The sequence below is a fragment of the Cavia porcellus genome, unplaced genomic scaffold (genome assembly GCF_034190915.1).
Source record: "Cavia porcellus strain 051 isolate PalLab524CR breed Dunkin Hartley unplaced genomic scaffold, mCavPor4.1 scaffold_61, whole genome shotgun sequence".
In the NCBI taxonomy this organism is placed as follows: domain Eukaryota; kingdom Metazoa; phylum Chordata; class Mammalia; order Rodentia; family Caviidae; genus Cavia; species Cavia porcellus.
The window spans coordinates 2,233,966-2,256,781 of record NW_026947544.1 but is presented as its reverse complement, the minus strand read 5'-3'; the positions used below and the strand labels follow the sequence as shown (position 1 = coordinate 2,256,781).

At 33.9% G+C, this 22,816-nt stretch overlaps 1 protein-coding gene and 1 pseudogene across 9 annotated transcripts in view; one reads left to right on the top strand and one right to left on the bottom strand.

The window, feature by feature from the left end:
* LOC134475109 (probable ubiquitin carboxyl-terminal hydrolase FAF-X) overlaps positions 1-22,816 on the bottom strand; it is a 185,172-nt gene that overhangs the window by 67,336 nt on the left and 95,020 nt on the right. For 8 of the 9 annotated variants that reach the window (XR_010046058.1, XM_063244487.1, XM_063244488.1 and 5 more), the window contains 10 exons: positions 20,645-20,775; positions 20,189-20,467; positions 16,336-16,461; positions 14,267-14,392; positions 13,640-13,809; positions 5,179-5,287; positions 4,801-4,947; positions 3,882-4,028; positions 3,047-3,269; positions 1,136-1,356 (listed from right to left, as the gene is read on the bottom strand). Coding sequence is in view for 8 of the 9 variants with exons in the window: in XM_063244487.1 (XP_063100557.1) it covers positions 1,136-1,356; positions 3,047-3,269; positions 3,882-4,028; positions 4,801-4,947; positions 5,179-5,287; positions 13,640-13,809; positions 14,267-14,392; positions 16,336-16,461; positions 20,189-20,467; positions 20,645-20,775 (1,679 nt within the window). In the remaining variant the exon portion in view is untranslated. The remainder of the gene's footprint in view (positions 1-1,135; positions 1,357-3,046; positions 3,270-3,881; positions 4,029-4,800; positions 4,948-5,178; positions 5,288-13,639; positions 13,810-14,266; positions 14,393-16,335; positions 16,462-20,188; positions 20,468-20,644; positions 20,776-22,816) is intronic. The other variant, XM_063244485.1, reaches the window with a different exon arrangement.
* Positions 14,925-15,957, top strand: LOC134475114 (small ribosomal subunit protein eS8-like; annotated as a pseudogene).

Here is a 22,816-nt window from a genome sequence, read left to right as displayed (position 1 = left end):
AACAAAATACAAGAAAAACAAGAAACAAGAGACAAATAACTAACAATAACAAAGAGCCCAAAACAAAAACAATATAGGCTTTCAAAACAAGAGTCACTCAGATTACCAGTCATAAACATGCAAAATTGACATAATCCTATAAATAGAATTAGTATTACAATCATCTTGGCCAACTTAAGTGTATATGTATAGATTTATATCTTTTTTCTTTTCCCTTTCTTCTTTTCTCCTTTTCCTTATCTGGGTTATTTTTTCCTTTTGAGAATTTTCTTACCCTTCCACAATATTTATTGAAGATTCTGTATCCTGCTTATCTATTGTTGTTAACAAGTAATGTAGTATTAATGAAAAAATAAATCTAATTTCTGTTATTAGTGATTATTTGATAAAATATTAAAGGGGGGAGTCAGAGATTTAGCTCAGTGGCATAAATCCCTGCCTGGCAAGTGCGAGGGCTTAAGTTCGATCCCCAGTATCGAACAATAAAAATAGATAAATAAGTAGATCTAGAATAAACATGGATTATGAGACTGACGGGCAAAAAAAAAAAAAAAGTCAAAATAAGTGAAAAGGAATATCCTTCAAGAATAAAACTAGCCATGCCTCTAACTACAACATTCTTGGAGGCAAAGGCATGAGGGTTCCAAGTTTCAATCGAGGTCGGGCATCTAGCTAACTTACAGAGACCATATCTAAAAAACAGAAACAAAAATATTTCCAAAACGCAGCTCGTGGGAAAGGCAAAGGTCTAATTTCAACTATAGAACAAAATAACTCCTCCCAGAACAAAAAATAAAAACAGTAATATCCCAGATAAAAAGTTGCATTAAAAAGTTGTAATTTTACAAACAAGTAATTATTTTTAACGTCACCCAAAACAAATCATCAACTGTGATAGTTTGAAAATACAGGGAAGATAAACAGAAAACAGATACTAAAAATTATCAGTTTGAATTTCAAATCCAATATACAATGGGCAGTGTAATATGCCATAGAAAGTAGCAATATCTTCTTATATAACTTAAAAAAAAATGTAAGTCAGTGTCCTAAGGGAGACATAAAGCATGATACCTGTACCTTTATTTTTTGATATCTGGATCTTTAAACACACACGAAAAAGAACATTAAAATTTACCTCACCATGTTGCTTCTCATCCCAGAACATATCATCATCTATATCGCTCCCTGTGCTTTTAATTTTAAGAATACTATTCCTAATGGAGGGAATCATGTATAGCTGCTGGATGACAGAATTCATGTAACAAGTGGCACCAGCATTTTTCAGTCCCACAAATCCTTTTGGTGGCCGGGGTCCAACAGGTGGCAGATATTCCCACTCAGTAAGTGCTTCACAAGCTGACAAAAGATAAGAGATGCTTATTGCATGAAAATAGTAATTCTGTTCATTTTCAACTCCATTAGGTTAACAAGTTAATATGATCAACAATTCTTGCTCTACTAGGTGCATTCTGAGACGGTAATCCAAAATTTTAAGTTAAATAATATTAGCTATTATAACAGTTTTTACTACGGACCAATGGAGTTCACATTTTTATTGATTACAATTCTTAGAAGCATCAGTAAAAGTGTGATATTAAATTTCTGTTAACATAATTTTAATTTTATTAAAATGCTTTTACTTTTGTAATAACTATATTCAATTTATTGTGATCAGAACTTAACATAAATGATAAAAGCACTGCTGTCTTGTGGTAGTGCAAATCTATAATCCCAGCACTTAGTGTCTGAGGCCAGAGGACTACTGCAAATTCACAGGCATTCAGAGCTACGCATGAGTTCAAGGCCAGCCTGAACACACAGTGAGAATGTAACAAAAACAAAAACAACAAACACAAAACAAAACATTACTGCTTTTCAGTTTTAATTGTATGTAAGACCTTGACATTAAACTCATGGTTTGGACTTAAAGCTATGTCCTTCACATAAATTTTATGTTTTCTTTTTTATTAAATGGGAATAAAGTTACAATGCTGTCTACAGTCACAGTTTAGCAACCAACAATACAGTGTCTTGAAAAGTACTGTGAAAAATATATTACTAAGAGTAAAAGAAGAAACAAACATCAATTACTAACATGGGGACTGAATGGATTAGTAAAGGTTATAATGAACTGCAGTTATACAACTGGCATTACTGAATCGAATGCAAAAAAAGAAAAAAGACAAGAATACCATGTTTATTCTTTTCCCATTTTTGTGTATGTGTGTTAGAGGAGAAGGAGGAGTAAAAAAAGATTAAATGAAGAAATAGACACAGTATATACAATTTGAATTGAGGCTCTCTTTAAAGCAGGTATAGGCAACATGCAGAAAGTCAATATTTTTATTATGTATTTTCGTTAAGCAATAAGCTTATCTAGAATGGCCTAAAATGTAATTAATAATTTTTTTTTATTTAAAAAATTGTTAACACAATTTTGGGTGTTTTTACTGAATCTAACAGTTGGTAATATTTATAATACTTGGTTTTCCCTTAAAAATAAATTTTATGTTATTATTTTTGTCTTGTGGCAGGGACTTGCTATGTAATATGGTCTGGCCTCTGAGTCATGGGGATTCTCTTGTCTCAGCCTCCTTGGGAGCTAGGATGACAGGTAATGCCATCATGCTTATGTCTATTTTTTTTTTTTTAATAGGATACTGACCACTTACCTTCCTAAGAATCAGTCTGGTAATATCTGAAGCTGAATACCCATTTTGTGGGCATTGATGGGACAAAAAAAAAAAAATGCAAATATTCTTGTGTACTGATTAACAAATCCTTGCTGTCATCTTACTTAGAATTCAAATGTATGCAATACATTCATCAAACAACATTAAGTAAATCAAAGCCTGATTTGTAGTTTATATGCTTTCACTATGATCTTTGGAATCCAGATTTCATGTATGATTAAATAAAATTTACTATGTTAAATTATCTAAGTCCACCAAAGTTAACAGATATTATGTATCTTTTCTTCGTGTGTAATGGTCTTAATTTTTAAACAGTAAGATATAAAACAAAAGCAGCTTTACAATTTACTTACTAGTTATTGGTGTGCCTACGTAATACATTTCAGTTAGACAATCTACTATATGTTTGAAGTTCCTTATACAACTGAAAGCAAATGCTATAAGTAGTTCAAAACCAGCACTGATCGTAGCTGATGAACTACAGATTGGAATAGACTGTATAGATGGCAGTTCTCCATTTCTCATATACTGGAGGTAAGCTTTGGAGGCAGGAAAGATGAAATCATCAATTAATTCCTAAGGAGTTAAAAAAATATATTACGTATTAGTAAAACTGTGTATTTAAAAAAGTATCTTTTTAATACAAAAGTGCTTTTTTTAATTCCTTGACATAAATAAACAAATCTTACACCTCAAAAATAGTTCTGGATTTTCTAATAAAATTCTAATTAAAAACTACTGAATATAGTTGATTTTCCAGATTAGCTATTACAAATGTGAAACCAGCTTGGGTAACCTATTCACACAGTTTCAAAGTTGTAAAAGGGGATGAAAATGTAGCTCAGTAATGAAGCATTTAGCTACTATGTGTCAACCCTGGGTTCAATCCCTAGCACTATTATTGGTAGAGACAACTTCCTATTTTGAACTGTAAATGAGTAAAATACTCAGATTTGGTAAATACGGTGACTTTGATTAAGCAAATTTGTCCATGACTGTCTTTCTAAAAAACCTCTTTAAATGAGGTAGACATTTAAAAATTCATATAACTTCTACAGATATACAGGTTTTTAAAAGAAAAGTAGTAGGAAAAAGGTAATTTGTTAAAAGACAATATTACAGAAACATCAGTTACATCTACCAACATTAAAAGATCCTAAAAGTTTAGTACCAAAATTTAGAACTTACTTTAATAAGATTAGCACCTCCTTTCTCACAACCAATGTGATATTTTTTCTCAGGTGTTTGAAAGGCCAACAATTCTTTTGTTACTCCAAGGTGGCCTTCCAAGATTGGCTCTTCTACAAATGTTTCACCCATGTTTTTAACATTATCCTGCCAAACAAAACCATTATAGGACTCATTTAAAAGATACTGGAAAAAAATAAGAAGGAAAAAAGATATGGAAAGGTATGAATTTTTGTGTATAATTTCCCCAAATCTTTTCTCTTAAGTGGTTGAGATTTTTGGACATTAGAACTCAGGAGGAAAAAAACTGTACCTAGTAGAAGCCACAGATAATGTTTTTTTTTTTTTTTTTGTCTTTTTTGTTTTTATCGGTACCAGGGATCGAACTCAAGACTGCACATTTGCAAGGAAGGCACTTATGCCACTGAGCTAAACACCCAGCCCAATAATGCTTAATATGTTATATTATGAGGAAGCTCCACAAAAAAATTATACAGTATAAAATGTCAGTAATGCTAGGGTTCAGAAATACTGCTTCATGATAAGCTGCTGAAAAAATGTTAATCTGAAACCTAACAGTTGTATATTTATATTTTCACAGGACTATGTATAAATAAAGTAGCTAAAATAAACACTAGTATTTAACACTGAAATTGAAACAACTTCAATATAATAATTTGCAGAGTTCAAAATATTAAAATGAAGAAAACGGAGTATCAATATTCCAAGCTTCCAATCAAGTAATTTAAACAAAATTAGCTGTATATTCTATCTGAGGGTTATTAATTACCTATGGAATGTTTTTTGTTTTTTTTAATATAGACTTTTCTGTTTAGAAAGCATACAAAACTGTAAGCCTTCTTTGAACAAGATAACTCATTTAACATGGATGTAACAATCTGTATATTACTCAACTTACCCTAATTCTTTTGAGCCAATCAATTTCATTGTTGAGAAGAACATCAGCATCGGGTACCTTAATATTGTTGTTGTAAGCGTAACTGAGAAGATGTCGTAAAAGGGTGAAATAGTCACCTGAATATTTACCTCTGTCTCTTGCTGTGCCCTGAAATATTAAATTAAAACAATACGAACTCTGAAGTCTATGGTCATAATGCACATTTTTTAAAACCTCAGAAAATTAAAAATTAAGTGTAACAAGAAAAAAACTACAACTATAAATAAATGATTTTGTTATGGCTATCTTTAATAAAAGATAAATTTAATAACTATATTTTGAATGTTTCTCAATTTTAAAAATGAATTATACTTATAGGTTCATTTAAAAATGTCTCACCCCTAAAACCTTAAAGAGTAGTGTAATGAAGAAAAGTAGAGGCCTGTGTCCCATGCAACATCTGGTACACATTACAAAGAACTGCTCTTGTGCCAACTGACGGACAGTTCTGAAATAAAAAGATTTTTTTATTTAATGTTGTTACTTTCACAAATAAAGGCAAACTAATTTCTATTAATAGGGGATATAAATTAACATAAAAATACAAAGTAGCCCCTCTCTCCCAACATGAATACTTAGGTAACAACAAAAGACAAACAAGGTATCTATCAGGAAATTAAACCACAAACTGTCACTTGAAAAACCCAAGAGTATTATTTTTTACAGAATGTTAAAGTTTCCCAATGTATGACTTCTCAAAGTTTCCAACATGTAATGACATACAGAGTAGAGATAGTAAGATTGAATGAATTATATGCCTTTAGTTCTGTGGAATATATTTTAATATCTTTTTTTTGTTGTTGTTACTGGGAATTTAATTTATTACCTTGCACTTGCTAGGCCGGTACAGTTTCACTGAGCTATATCCATAGTCCCTTAATATCTTTTTTTGAAACAGTACAGAAAAGGCTCTCTATACTATACAAAGTACCATGTTATGTAATAAGTTCAGTATGTCTTTACATCTTTTTTACTGTTGCTTTTAATAAACTGCTTTGGAGGACATAATATATTATATAATAACGTAAGGCTATCAATGGTTCTCACAATATGATTTTCAGACCAGTAGCACCATCATCAGCATCACCTGAGAATGCATAAGAAATACAAATTTCTGGGCTAACTTCTGCACTTAGTAATTCATAAACAATGGTTAAGAAGCCAAACAATCCACAGTTTAATAAGCCATGCTAATGATTCTGTATAACTTATGAAAACTACTCAAACATTTTATTGTATAATATTCTCTCACTGAGAAGCACTATTTAAATTTATCTCTAATCTCAGTATTAGGAACATCAATAATTATTATATTTTTAAATGTGATATTGATTTTTATAGAATAAACACTTCAAAAGAGTACATATTCTACTGTTCCTTTCCCCTATTCCCACTTTGGAGGCAGTTCTTGATAAATAGTTCAGGATGGCCAGGAACCTGCTAGATAGCCCAAAGTGGTCTCAAACTTAACAATTCCCTTGCATCACCACCCCTCATATTAGTGCTAAACTATAGAATCTATGACAATCAGTTACTTGACAGATTATTATAGTTACTAAATGAGTAAATACTAGCAATCTTCTTACAAGCTAAGCTGTTATCACTCATTAAGAAATAAAAACTTAAATTCCCATAAATTTAGGAAACAACTCATTGTTCTAATATACAATAAAAAGTATGCATCTATCAGTTTTAAATATAATTAATGAAAGCCAGTAGCCTCTGTGAAGACTTTCATAACAGTATCAGCCTGTACTTTTAGACTACAATAAACATACTTTACTTACAACAATCATTTCACCTGATTAAACATATCTACATATAATGTCAGATCAACTACTTCTGTTGTTATGGTTTATGTCTAACATCCTTCAAAAGCCTCATGCACTCGTAAGTGGGGCTTTTAGAAGATGACTGGATCTTGTTTCTGTAGCACTCACTGATGGATAAATTCATTGATGAGTTTATAGCTAAATGAGACTTAGCAAGTCACTACAGCCATGCCCTGGAAGAGAATTATCTCTTCCCCAGTACTTTGCACTTTCTCTCTGCTATGCCACTTTGCCTACAAGTTAGTAAATTATACATGAACTGAAATCTCTGTAAACTGTGATAAACCTTTTCTCCTTTAAATTGTGGGTTGCAGGTCATATTTCAGTGACAAAAAGTAACTAACGTATCTGTTAAAATCTAGATTGTCAATGGTTTAACACTGCACTGTGTAGTTTGCTTAGGGAATATGCTGGTCTAGCACAGTTGTTCCTTACTAGCTAAAATTAGTTTTTGTCTCATTTGCATGTCACTTTTTTAAGGGGCCTTGCTCTGTTGTCCAGTCTAACTTTAAATTACTTGATGAGTTCAAGTTAACAGCCTGCCTGCCTCAAACTCCATTATAACTGGATGGGCAGATGAATGTGCCCTTTTTGGTTTAGGTAATGAGACAGGTAAAACTTAAATCCACAAATGGGATTTCAAATAAAAAATGACAAACCTATTGCCCACATCATATTAAGAGGGGGAGAGAAAGAAAGCTTTCCCTCTAAAAACAAGATGACAAGGATGTCCACTATAACCATGTTTATTCAACACAGAACCATAGTAAGTTAGGCAAGAAAAATAAAAAGGGTATGTCTAGAAAGGAAGAAGTTAAATTATTATTATTTGGAGGTGACATGCAAAAGACACCCCAAAATCTACCTGAAGACTCATAGATTAATAACCAAATTCAGTAATATAGCAGGACATAAAATCAACACATGAAAATCAATAGCATTTTACACTAATAATGAATTCAGTAAAAAAGAAGTAGAAAAAATAAGGCCACATAATTAGCACAAGAAAAATTACAAAATTAGGAATTAATGTAAGTAAAGGATCTACATAACAAAAACTACAGGTCTCTAAAAAGGGAACTGAAGAAGACATTAGAAAATGAAATAATATTCTTTCTCCTAGGCAGAACCAACAGTAAACATGGCAACTGCTGCAAAATTAACACACAGATTTTATGCAACCCCAAAATCAAAATATCTATTTACAGAACTGGAAAAGACTCTTAAAATTAGTTTGAACCAGAAGAGACCAAGAATAGCTTACTTGGGCAGTCCTCCCTCAAAGTATTTGGGACAGTCTTCACCTTTTTGGTTAGGTTGTTCACTACAGTCTTAATCAGATTGTAAAGAGTTTCAATGTATTCAAGATGTCTTACTCTACTCTCCCCAAACTGTCACTCAGATATTTCTCTCTTCTTTTTCCTCTGCTCCAATGGATACTATATACCATGCCTTACCCTCCAGACACTCCACATTATCTTTGAATACATGGAGCTTGACCTTATGCCCACCTTATGTGTTGAGAGCCATGGAAGCTGGAAATTGACCTAAAGTATGAACCAGATGTGACCCTACCATAAAAAAAGAGCTCCTGGGTCAGCCACATAAAGAAGTTGCTGCAGCCCAAGAAAACACCACACTCCTCGACAATCCAAGCAATGGGTTGCTAGGCAGAGGAGCTGAAATTGACATCATTTTTCACAGCATATAAATAAACATGCTGCACTGGTTGAGCATTACCTTTCCTTCCGTCAGAAGGATAAGGACTCCACCTGCTATGTCTCTTTTTCTTATCTTCCTGCGGTGCTTAATTCTAAAAAACCTCAGGAGCTCTACTGGGTCACAGCACTTAATAGGCAAATACAACTTATAACAATGCTCTCATTCAGTAAACCCTCCTTTCTTAGAAACAAAAACCATATAGTTGGATTTCTCTGCCTCTGAGGTCCCAACTTTGCCCCTATAAGCCAGATCTCTTTATAATGTCTATCAAAAAACCTATACCTTTATTCCTCCCTTAGAGGAATAAAATAATTTCTGATAGCTACCTTCAAACTCTCATCTCAGTAGTTTTTCCAGTATACACAAAAATGCCATCTCAAAGTCAGCCACTTGAGCGCTCCTGTGAACACAGGCTAACTCTCCTTCCCCAGGCGTCACATTCACCATTTCTTCCCCTTTCAGCCCCAATTCCATGGGAATGGATCAGTGGAAGATGCTGTGTGGTACAAGATTTGTTGAGTAACTCTAGTTCAAGCATTTGTATATCCGCTGGAGAGGACAGTTAGTCAAACTGCATTGTAGAGAGGGGTCAGTTGAACCTGGGAGTGGGAATTAGCTTCATCTCAGGGATCTCAGTATTGAAATTAAAGTGTCTGGGTGAGAGACATTTTGGGAGATATGCAGGGCCAGGTAGCTAAGGTCAAACCAACAAGGAGTATGTACAGTGTGTAGATAGAACAATTCAGGCTTTAATTTCACAACCAGGAAGTCAGTTTGGGTATCTATTCCTATTGGAGTCTTGCTGGAATCATTCAAAATGATATGGGCTTGCTGTGCCTCTTTTCTGTATCAGGGACAGGAGAGACTCATCCAGACATTCATTATGATGAAACTATAGATTCCAAAACATTACTATAGGCTTTAAATCACAGAGAAGATTTTTGTTGTAATTTATTCTCCTTAAATACGTTTTTGTTTTAATGAATATGAACACTGTTACCAGATTCTTTGCTTGTGTTTTCTGTTTTTTTTTTTTTTTTTTTTAGTTTCTTTCTTGTTTTTGTTTTTTTTCCTTTCTTCTTCTCTTCTTCACTGTTTCCCAAAGCTTGGGCAATATTCTTTTGCCCTACAGGCCTTGATTCTGATTTCTTTCTTTTATTTCTCTGTTTTTTCTTCTTTTCCCTTTTGAATTTTCTATCCTGAGAGCAAAACTGAGTATTTGCTATATATAATTTCCTGATTGTTTCAGATTTTGATATATAACTATAAATCTTATGTATATGATCAAGGTTGTCAAATTAACAGTTATCAGTTTTTCCATTTCCTAAACTGTGGTGGATACTAGAGTTATTATTGGTTGTACTACTTTAGCAAATGAAACGTAGTTGTGATCAGCTGATCTTCCTTAAATGCCAGCTCTGAGATTGTCTTGAGTCATAATGCCATAGTCCATGCTGACGAAATGGGTGCTAGGTCACATAGGCTGCAATGTGATTCCTAGTAAACTGAAGAGGGAAAGAACAAACTCAAAAGAAGAAAACCAGTTATGCTTAGAAGACATTTCTGAAGTTCCCATATTAGATTTAAAGCTACCTATCCCAGGCAATTTATCAGTAGTGATGTAGAAAACAAATTTAAAATTAGAAAGAGAGAAAACAGATGCAAGATGCAACCACAGACTTCCAGCTCTCACAAGAGAAATCCAGGCAGTACTTAAGCAGAAGAAATGAAAAGCAACCCACAGCTGAACTTTCTGAAATGGTAGTCGTGGAAGTAACAAACTAATGAATGTCTCTCCAGAAAAAAAAATCTATGAGATATAAATAGATAACAAAAGTGATGATGATCATAATAAAATACATGTTTACTAAATCTATTGTAGACATGATTAAAAAAGAAAAAGTGAGCAGCTTAAGAAAGTGAGGGAAACCATCAATGCCTAAAATACGAAAGAACTGGATTCCATAAAATAGATTCAAATACATACTGAGGAGATTAAAAATTCTACTCAACATATATACAACAGAGTCAACACATGTGAAGACAGGCTTATAGTTGGTGATCATCAAATGAAAAGACTTCTTAAAAATAGCAAGGGGCTATGAAAAATCAATCTAGCAACTGCAGAATGACACCAAGAACACAAAATTAATTGAAATCGATGAAAAATCAGAAGGCAGCATGACAGACATAAAAGAAAGTTCACAGAAACAGCAGAAAACTTGCTCAGTATGAAAAAGGATATTGAGATACAGAAAAGTGAGGCATATATAACTTCAAATAGCTGCAATTTGATCATATCGACAGAAAAGCTTATAAAGATTATAGAAATTCAACACAAGTACATAGTACTCAAAGTTTTTAGAGAAAAGAAATCACCAAACCCATCAGAATCAGCACACTTCTCAAATAAAATCCTAACATCAAGGAATACTTGGTCTTGGAGATGACTATTTCATCTCTTTAAGTTATCTAATTGATCTGTCTGTTGGTTATGGTGTAATATATCATATTGAGAGAACCATGGATAGAAATCTCAGGATCATCTCAATTAATCCAGAAAAGGCATCTGACAAAGTCCAACATTCATGCAAGATAAATTGGAAATGTTTCTAGAGTCTTTTCTTGATTCTCCATTTGATACAAATCTGAAAAATCAATAGTCAACATCATGCTAAATGATTAAAAACAGAAAACTTTCATTCTAAAATCAGGAATAAGACAAGGATGTCCACTTCACCACTCTTACGTGAGAAATCCAAAGGATAAATAAAGACTACAATGGATAACAAGATACTGGGAAGTAGGAAGAAAATGTTCAAATGGGAAGGTTAACAAGGTCGGGGAGAGGCTAACTGCTAGGGAAGGAATAAGGATAAAAAAATTTAAAACAATGCAAGAAACACAATAGAAACAAAATTTAATAAAGGGAGAGGGGAAGAAGGAAGGAAGGAAGCAGAGTGGGAAAAATTAATATATTATTTACAGGTACTACTTCCCTGGTGAATTTGATGATTACTATATCAGAGGTAAATCCATACGATTATTAAAAAACAACCAAAGAAACAAACCTACAGAAAATACCATGTCTAAAGAAGTTTCACAGGTGAACTCTGAGGTGCTTAAAAGAAAAAAATTAAACATCATCTTTTCCAAGAACTTAAAAGGAAGGACATTCTAATTTATAAAAACCAACACTATCCTGATAAAAATCACGCACAACACTTCAAGAAAAGACTGTGCCTCTTATGAATATGGCAAAGGGAGATGGTGCCTATCTGTAAGCCCAAGGTATTTGGGAAAGCTGAAGCAGGAGAAACAGGTCAGACTAGGCAAATTATTTAGCCTCTGTCCCAAAATAAAGTAACAAATAAAAGGGTTGGGAGATGCCGCTCAGTGGAGAACTGTATGCCTTGCATGCACAGGCCTTGAATTCAATGCCTAGTATTAATTATACATCCATATACTTTTAAATACATATAGAAAAACATGCAAAAATCTTCAAAAAGATTTGTTGAACCCATGTTCAACAAATATTAATACCAACCATAGCCTAAGGAGAGGCCACCAGATTATATGAACAGAATTCATACCCCAGAAATAAGGATTTGCAGCTCTTCTCATATGAGGCTCTTTGTTAGGTATTTGGTTATTCAAGTATTATAACAACACTCTCTTTAAATAACAGTGTTGGAAGCTAAGGATGGTTGCACATCCCTGCTATCCTACAACTCTAGATGAGGTAGGAGAATCACAGGTTAAGAGGTCATCCTGGGTAACTCAGTGATACTGTATCTCTCTTGCACACACTGACCAGAAGGGGTGTGGGAGCCTGTGATGCATCTCAATGTGAAGAAATGGATTCAATCAAAATGCAAACCAAAACAAAGTGCTGAAAAAACATGTAATGCAGAAGAGTGGAACTGAATCCTTACCTCACATAGAAAACTCTACTTAAATAGAAAACTCTACTTAAATTGGGAAGACAAAAGTCTGAAATTCTTCAAACAATGTATCAACAGATGAATTTCACTTGGATTTGGAGAAGATTACAGAAGTACAGGCAACAATAACAATAAAATGCCAAATATCAAAACTGAAATTTTCAGAGGGCAAAGATAACTAACTCCCTGGATAGGAGAAAATATCTACAAATCACATATCTGATCAAAGACTAACACACCCAAAAGTTCAAAAACATGACTCAATTAAAAAATGCACAGAAATTGTAAATACACAAAATTCTAAAACACTGCGCACAATTAACCAGTAAATCATAGAAAAATTATCAGTGTCACTACTAATTTACTAATCAGGCAAATTCAAAGCAAAATCACATTCCTCATTATCAGAGAAGTAAGAAAACAAATTTGGGAGAGAATGCAGAAAATAATCTATGTAAACTGATGGTGGACATGTAAAATGGAAGATTTACAAAGTTCAGAACACCCTCAAAAAAGTAAAATGGAAATATCCTTTGCTAGGCATATATTCAAAGACTGAGTAAGAAACTGTAGATAGAAATCTGCACTTATGGCAATGTTCATTGTTAAGACTGACATAATTCACAACACAGATTAAAGTGTAAAAACGTGCTGTATGTATATAATACAGTACTTAGCTTTCAAAGTTTATTTTGTTTTGTTTGGTAGTTTTGAGACAAGGTTTTGCTATACAGTTCAGACTCACCTACAACTCACTTTGCAAATTGACTTACTACTTCCCAAGTGCTGGGATTAAGTGTGTGTAACATCATGCCTAGCCTAGCTTTATAAATTCATTGATGACTCATGATACAATACAGCTGAACTTCAAAAAGATAGAATAAAAAAGATAGAATTTTGTAATTCTATTTATGAGATATTTATAATAGACAAATTAAGAGGTATCAAGTGTAACCAGAGATCAAACAGTAGGGAAAAGTTACTCGTTAAAGGAATTTGGGGTGATGAAGAATTTTGGTATGTTTAGGTATTTCTGATGATGTCACAATAAATATACTTAGTCACTAAACTGTTCACCTACCATAGGTTAAAATGCCTTTTCCCCCCCTCATGAATAAGTAACACAATAAAAAAGAAAAGGGGGGAAAAACTCCCTTGATGTGGACGTTTTATAGACAGAGCAAACCAAGTTGTGTAGCAAATAAGAAAAATTATTTCCTGCACATCATGAAATACAGTCCCTTCAAAATTCATGTTCTTAAAGTTAGCCTTCTTTCCTCAATTATACTTAAAAACACTTACTTGCTACGACAGTACAATAACAGGTCAATGAGGAATGTCTGCCAGGCTTTTTCTTTACTAAGTACATCCAAGGCTGTTGGAATTAAAGCAAAACATAATGTCATCACTTCCAAAGCCTCACAGCAAACCTGTTCATCTTCTATCCCTGGCTCACTGCTTGTACTGGTCATCTGTAAACAATAGGAAGCAAATTACTGACAGACACAGTTAAGAAAAATTGTTCAGATCTTCTAGTTAATATTTAAAATTACCTAGTCTACAAATACGACTTGGTCTCAGGCTTTCATTTGCAGTTATTGAGACTCTATGGAATGTATTGTAATAGGATTAAAGGACTATACTTAATCATTCATTTTCTTATGTTTTAAAGTATGTGGAATATTTGCTTAAATTATAATTCCTTCAAAGAGACTATTGTCTATTGCAATTTGAGTTTTTAAATATTTTTTCAGACCTGCCTGTCAAGCACAAGGTCCTCATGGCAGGATTCTGAAATACTTTATCTTCAAAATAAAACTGCATGTATTCTGATAGTGTTAAGTTGAAACAAATACAAAGAATTGGTCTTTAACATATGACAGATATGAAGAAACTTTAAAGTAATATATTTTTTGTAGTAATTCTTACCATCTCATAAATTTTAGCGATTTCTTCATCTGGGCTAAATACAAGCTCTAATGCCCCACATCCTGATGCCCAGATAATTTTTTGTATAGCTTTAATCACACAGATATTAGGCATATGTCTTGAGGCCTGTAAAAATAAAATTAAACATGCTGACAATTATAAAGAGCAATAATTAGAAAAAAATGAGGGGATCCCATCACTAAGCACATTATGCTGGTTTTATACTCATTACATAGCTCAGGTAGGTCTTATATTTCCTATGTAGTTCAGGCTGCCCTGAATTTGTGATCCTTTTGCCCCAGCTTCCCAATCCCTGGGATTAACAGTATGCACTACCAGGCTGGATCCACTAACAAAGTATTTCTCTTTTTTTTGGGGGGGGGGGCACTGGGAATCAAACTTAGAATCTTGTGCTTGCCAGGCGGGCATTGTGCAGCTGAGCTAAATCCTCAGGCCAACATCTCTCTTTTTTAGTAGCAGAAATGACTAGAAAAGAAGTAATATGCTACAGACTGCTACTAACAGCCCAAAGCTCCCTTGATTCTGTTTTTTATTTTTTTGTATCTTATAATCAAGTCATACATCATGACTTTACACATAAAGAAAAAACATTTAATAGCAACATTCACAAACTGTATGTCAATATAAGATCTGATACATGGCACTAAGGTATTTTTCAAAGCATTTGTAAAATACATAAAAATCCGATTAACTAGCCATTCTACTCTCAAATGTTTACCCAAGCGGTGTGAAGACATATGCCCACAGAAAACTGTGACTGTCTCACAAAAATTTTGTGACAGGTCTCTTTTCACAAGTAAAAGACTGAGTAGGAGTAATCCAATGTTCATGCATAGATGAATGCATTAAAAACAGGGAATCATCATAAAAATGGAATGGGCTCAAAAACAAACATGAATAACTTTCACAATCATGCTGATACAATACACACATTAAAAGTGCCAAATGTATGTTTTATGTGATTTTTAAGACAATAAAACTCACAGAAAGATTAGTAGAGTTGCAGATACCAGAGGCAGAGAGTGTAAGTTACACAGAGACATATTAAAATTTGGGGGGCTTAAAATATATTCTGCTCAGCTTATTCCAGCTGGCACTGAACAAGGGGCAACTCTTGGGACAACTGGCACAAAAGATGCAAGACTGGAGGTAAAATAAAGTCGTACCACAAGAAATGGAAGTATGAGTTGGGTCGCCCTGCTGCCAATACTAAGATTGGCCCCTGTCAAATACATAGAATCCAAGCAATGAGAAGTGGTGAGCCCTGAGGATGGATATATGAAACTTCTCCTGGGACTCTGGGAGTGTTGTTCTCAAAAAACAAAGATCACTGATGCTGTTTACAATACATCCATTAATGAGCTAGTCCACACCAAGACCCTGGTGCACATTATATCAACAGTGGTAAGAATCCCACGATGTACTGTCAGTGGCCCACAAGAAGCTGATCAAGCTGACTCCTGAGGAGGGAGAAATTTGAAACAAAAAATGATCAAAGAAAATTCAAACAAAGTATAATGAAAGGCAAATGCCAAAATCAGCAATCTTCTAGAAGGCCAGTTCCAGGACAGTGAGCTTCTTGCTTGCCACTGCATTAGATCAAGCCAGTGTGACCAACGAATGGCTATGTGCTAAAGGGCAAGGAGCTGGAGTTCTCTCTGAGGAAATAAACACTCAGAAAGGCAAATAACCTTCCTCATTGGCTTACTCATGTAATAAAGGTGTTACTGTTCTAAAAATACAATCAATACAATACAATACAATACAACTCATAAACTATGAGAGGTTTAAATATCAAATTTAATCTGCCCTCAGTTATTCAATGTAATATGTATTTTAAAAGGCTTTATTGAAAGATTGTGTAAGTAGTACTTAAAAGCACTATTAGGTTAAAAGATTATAACTCTATGAAACTTAGATGATTTAAGATTTTTTAAGTGCAAAGACATATGACCACTACATCTGTCCTTAACTTCAAATGTGGTAAATTCCATTTACAAGTAACCAAAGCTAATCTAGGTTCTTTGAATTTTCAATTTGATACAAACCTCATTAGCTATTTGCTGAGCAAGACGTACTGATATATTTCTTAGCACACACTCAGATGAAGGATCAGGAATGTTCTGAAGAGCATTTTGTAGTACGACAGCTTGATCATGAGTGACTTGGTTAATCTGAAATAAATTAATCATTTTACTTCAAGAAAAAACTGCACACAAGAAAATTCCAAAAATTTATATGTAAAATTAAATCACTCGCTCCATAACCATCATCACTTCCCAGGATGTTATCCTTTCACCAATTTTCTGTAGAATTTATAGTGGTTTTCATAAAAAGGTGCTCATGGCATAAGTGCCTACCTGCCAAGGGCTAGGTTGTGCGATCTCCCATACCAAAAAAAAAATTGTACTTTAGATTACCAATACTGTAGACTTTACTACTTTTAGTCATATATTCCAATTTTTTTTTTTTTGGTCTTTTTTTATCGGTACCGAGGATTGAACTCACGGCCGCCTGCTTGTAAGGCAGGTACTTATGCCGCTGAGCTAAATCCCTAGCCCCATATATTCCAATTTTAGATGAATTAAATACTGCTTCTAAATTTACACAAACTTCCTTTCTTTTTTTTTTTTTTTAATCAGTACTGGGGATCGAACTCATGACTGCCTGCTTGCAAAGCAGGTGCTTATGCCACTGAGCTAAATCCCCAGCCCCACACTCACTTGCTTTTGCAGTGAATAAGTCATAGAAGTCTAAACAAAGATTTCATTTGCCTTTGGGCAGATCCTTCTAGTCTCTCTTTCAGCTGTGAGTATTTAGCATAACATTACAGAAAAAACTGGAGAAGATAACTAAAATTCTTCCATTCTTTTCCTAAGTTTAAAAACTTATTTCACTACAATCCATTCTTAATCTTCATAATATTCTTTAGTCTGTTCAAGTTTAACTCTGCTACCTTAGCGCTACAGGGTAACATCTTTGCACTACATGGTAACATCTCTCAGTATAACCTGCACATCCTCAGGTACAGCTTTTCCATTTTAAAGTTTTAAAAAATTAAGACCTAAACATCTTAAGAAACTTGACAATGGGGAAGCATTAACTGCAGTTACCAGGTAGGTACAGCAAACTTAACAGATCTAGTATTTTTCACTTCTCTCTCCAAACTGATTAAAATTTTACCCATTATGTACGTATTAACTAAATTAATCCTTCAAACTAAAAACATCTACATACCAGGTGTTACTTTACAGAATTTCACATTGAAAGCTTAAGTGGCAGAAGAGTAAAAGTAACAGTTTCTAAGTTATTGAATTAAAATGGTAGCTGGTTATAACTATGTCATATCAAGTTATTTCCTCACTTTAGGTCTTGAGTTTTATGTGCAATGTAAGAATAGCAATGAACCACCAAAGAGCTATGTGAATGTTTAAGTGAGATAAAGTAGTGTATTTTGTGTAGTGTATTTTGACCATTTTCTAATAAACTACCTTGTACAACAGATTCTAAGTAAATTCATATTCGCAATGTGTGTTTCTCAAAATACCTGGCCTCCATAAGATGCATCATAGTTATCTGCTGAATAGTTACACATAATGTTTTAAAACCTTTTATTAATCTGACTAGATTGTTTTACTTCAGAAAAATCTTGTACTACTTGTTCTTACATTATACTTATCTTGTTAAAGCCATCACTCATTTATCATTTTCTAATTCAAATCATTAAATTAAAATGAGTGATTGGGAATCTAAGGGATGAAAAAGCTAGCAGAAACCAAACAGTGTTTTTATTACAGTATTGGCAGAACTAAATATACCCTATTGAAAACTTCTGTAGTCTAACTACAAAAAGAATGTGGAAAAATGGCAGCTGATTGTGACTATGTGAAAGGTTTTATGTAATAATTTAAAATCTTTTTAAATTCATGACCAAAAATTCCTACAATTTTATTCAATTATTATTTCTCAACTTACAACTCTGTTGCATACATTGTATCTAGTTCTATAATAAATATTTATATACAAGTTTTACATTTAGTTTCTTATTACAATGTGACTTAAAATTAAAAATTATTGGGCCAAGGATATAGCTCAGTGGCACAAGTGCCTGCTTGGCAACTCTGAAGTCATATGTTCAATCCCTGGTCCAAAAAAAAGAGAGAAAAAAACAAAAAAATTGGAAAAAGTGAAATCGTATGTTCCCAAGAGCCAGAGACAACCACCTTGGGGAAGAGGAAGAGAATCAATAAAGCAAACCAAGCCTTCCCACAAGCAAGCCAGTGTACAGGCTGCAAGCCAAGAAGAGTAAACCACCTCCCTGTCCTCTTACTGCCCTCTAAGCAAAGGGCTGATATGGAGGAAGTTAGGCTGAAATGATAGCAACTGAAGAAAAACAAGTAACTTAAAGCTTATGTTGTTTATAATAGATGTTACAGGCCTAAAGCTGATGGTCTGAGCATCTATTTGGAGGGCAACAATATGCATTACAGCAACTATCAGGGACTTTTCCTCTGTCTTGTTTTTTAAATGCGAAGTTTTTTTCCATTTTACTATTTTGTTTACTCCTGTATCTGGTAACCTGAGCAACCGTTCTAAAGACAATAATATGCAATATGAGAACCACTGCTAAATTCCTATCATTTTCTTTTGAAAACTGAAAAAGAAAGATGTAGAGAAAAACATAAAATTGCCTTATAAACCAACAATTAATAACGCAATCATTCAGTTTTTTGAATGTTTTTTGGAAATGAGAATCAAACTTGCATTTGCCAGGTAGGTGCATACCACTGAGCTATAAAAAGCCATCATTTAAAACATGAATAAATTAACTCTGTCTTAGCTAGAATTGAATTTGTCCTTTGCAACAAAACTAAGCATTATATTTGTTGCTGTTTTTTTTAATTGGTACCGGGGATGGAACTCACAATCATGTGCTTGCAAGGCAGGTGCTTATATTACTGAGTTAAATCCCCAGCCCCTTTAAAATATACGTTTTTTTAAAATTGGCAAATTTTTTTTAATCGGTACCAGGGATTGAACTCATGACTGCCTGCTTTCAAGGCAGGTGCTTATGCCACTGAGCTAAATCCCCAGCAAACAAATGAGGTGTACTTGAGACTTTTCAATGCTAAATTTGCAATTTCCTGTGAATTTTAATTATTCACATTAAATGATTTTAATCCATTGTGGTTGCTGTTGTTTTTTGTTTTTTTGGTACCTAGGATTGAACTCATGATCTAGCACTTGCCATGCAGGCACTTATGCCACTGTTTGCTGTTGTTTTTTAAGATACGGTCTCATAGGCTGGCCTGTAACTCACTATATAACCCAGGCAGGCTTTGAATGCTCAGGTGGTACTCCTGCTTCAATCTCCTAAGTACTGGGATGACAAGTACAGATCTCTCATGAATAACAACAAAGAAAAGAATCTTAGTCACTGTAGGAAAGAGGTATGTGAATGAGATACTTTTGAAGTGACCTATCTTTCCTAGGTATTGTGGCATAATCAATAATCCTGAGTAGTTATAATCTAGCTACTCAAGAGGTAAGGGGATAAAGATCACAGTTTCAGCAGGTAATTTAGCATGACCCTGCCTAAAAAGAAAAAAAAAAGAAGTGCTAGGAATGTAGCCCAGTGAGTTTGATCATTAGTACTAGAAATATATGCATTCATGGTAACCAAAGATTTACATGAAGTATTTAGGAAACCTCATTTAACTAAATGTTGTGAAGTAAACAAGAAGGTGGGTATGTTCTCTTAGTATGGAAAAACTTAAACTTTTATTACAACTATAACAATATAAGAAGAAGCTGTAAGATATTATGCAATCCCATGTCTTTAAATTATTATTTACAATAACACTAACAAGAAATTTCAAAAAATGTTTTAAAATTTATTACTGGCATTACAGGATCAGCACCATCTGCAACACGCTGACAGGCTTCTGCTACAGCTCGGACATGGCCATAGCCAACAGTAGTCAATAACAATTTGGCTATTTTAAGGGCACTGAAGAAAGCACTCCTCCGAGTTTCTGTGTCTGTGTCTGGCAGGAAATTTTTCCTTATTAGCATATTCAGTACAAGGGATAAGCCACCACTTTTCAAGAAGTGAAACTGAAAGTCTGAAGAAATGTCAGCCAGAGGTGGAACAGCAGGCATTAATAAGGTGTAAAGCACCTGGAATGGGGTGAGGGGAGAGAAACAAAACAACTGTAATAAAAATTGCAGAAAAAAACCTTTCAGTAGTATTTATTTTTGTCATCATTATGATGAAATTCTTGATTATAAAGTTTTAGATACATACAGAGAATTAGTATTACTATAAAATTTAACATTTGCAAAGAAAAAACAAACCTCTGTGAGGTACAGCACTTGGGAAGCTGAAGGGCCAAAGAAAAGTGAGTTGAGAGGTAGATTAAGATTGTTTTCACAAAGCTTTGAATGGTCCAAACAAATAGTTCTTAATTTTTCAATAGTTGTTCTATCTACAGAGAAAGAGAGAAAATCGGATGGTCTTTTAAAGTAAAACATAATTCATTTATGCTTAGTATTGTCATTTGATAGTCTAAGGAGTTATTATCTTAACTATCAAGTAGTACCTGTAAGTTTTAAGCTGAGTTACAAGATCAAATATTACAAGGAAACACCAGACTTGGGCTATAAAGTGGTAGCAGTAGGAACAGAACACAATGCTTTTGCACTGTCCTAAATTTCAAACTTTTTAATTTTTTTTTTTTTAATCCGACACATGCTCTTGCTATGCAGAGTTAGGGTGGCCTGGAACTCATACAAGGAAAACCTAAAATTTCCAAGGATCCTCTTTCACGTGTTGGGAGTATAAATGTCCAGCTTTATTTCTGCTTTAAGGTACAGTCTCACTAAGTCATTAAATTGCCCAAGTAGAGCTTCAATTTTACTCCTGCTGTTTTGGCATCCCAGAATGCTGGAATTACAGGTATGTGATACTATAATCATCACTAATTGTCCTTTAACTGCCAAAATGTGAAGAGAATAGTTTTCGTATCCAGAAATCTCACAACAATGTGCCCTACTTTATCCACTGTAGACAAAACGAAACACACAACGCTGAAATGGAAAATTGTTTAAAAAAAAAAAAAACCACAGAAAGATCCTGTCTGAGATAAAATTAAAAAAGAATATTAATAGGTATTTCTCTAAAGAAGATACATGAATGTACCATGAGTACCTTAAAAACTATTCAAAATCATTAGTCATCAGAGACTTACAAATCAAAACTGTCTTGTGTTATCACTTTAACATCAGAGGTAAGAGACAATCATAAAGCAAAATAACAGACTCATGTGAGAGGTTGGTGAAGACGTGGACAAACTGGAAACCTCCTGTATTATTGGTAGGAATATAGCATGGTACAGAACTTTGGTAAAGGTTGGTAGCTCCCCTGGTAATTTAAATATACAGGTTCTATACAGTAATGAACAATTCATTATCCAAGTTATCTAAGAGAATGTAAGCCAAAATGCAAACCAAAATTGATACCAGAACATTTATAGCAGTACTGTTTATAAAAAGCAAAAAGTAGTTTTCATTAATAATAGCTGAATTAGATTTCATTAACACATTTAAATAAAAAATGAAGTATTACTACTATTCATCAAAGGGAAAAAATTCTGACAGTGATGCAGTATAGATAATGAGGACACAATGCTACTTATACTACATGATTTAACTTGTAAGAAGCAGACAGAGTAGTGAAACTTACAGAAGAAAGTAGGAAAGTGGCTGCCAAGCACAGGTGAAGGGGAAATAGGGAGCTCTTATATAGTTAATGCAGAGTTCCTAATTTATAATTTATAATATAAAAAGTTAAAGTCTTTACATATATGCTACACAATACACATACACATATATGCTACACAGTAATATGAGCAATCTAATCAACAGCTAACTGTATATGGTGAGCAATCAGGCTTGTGCACTTATCACCCCTTTCCAATCCTAGAAGCAGTAGTGTACTGAATGGCATCCAACTCATGTGATCAACCAACCTTGCTCCAGACACTGGTGCATCCTAAGCTGATGCAAGCTGAAACTACCCACCAACTTTAAGCCATTTGTATATTCTGCAACCCCTTGGCATGGAGCAGCTAAAGTGAGGACTAAACAGAACTGCTGTCAGATAAGAACAACACCTTGGGAGAAAAGAAATAAATCAGACCCTGTGATTGTCAACAATGTCACAGTCCACTTGCATCCATGCCCTGTAGCCCATACCTAGCAGAAACCAAAGCACTGACTGCCATTCACATCTACAAACAGAAGAAAGGAAAAATCTCGTATACTAACCATGGTCTTGGGTGATTAAGCTTAGGGTATGCTGGGACACCTCAAAAAGTCTGTAGGCCCAAGTGAGGAAGAGAAAGTTGTGACTGGCTAGAGCCCAAAACTAAAGATGTTAGGATTCACCCAAAAACAAATTTTTTTTTTCCATTTTGATTTTGATCCATTTTGGTCCATTTTGATTTTCTATTTTCAAAAATTATTTCT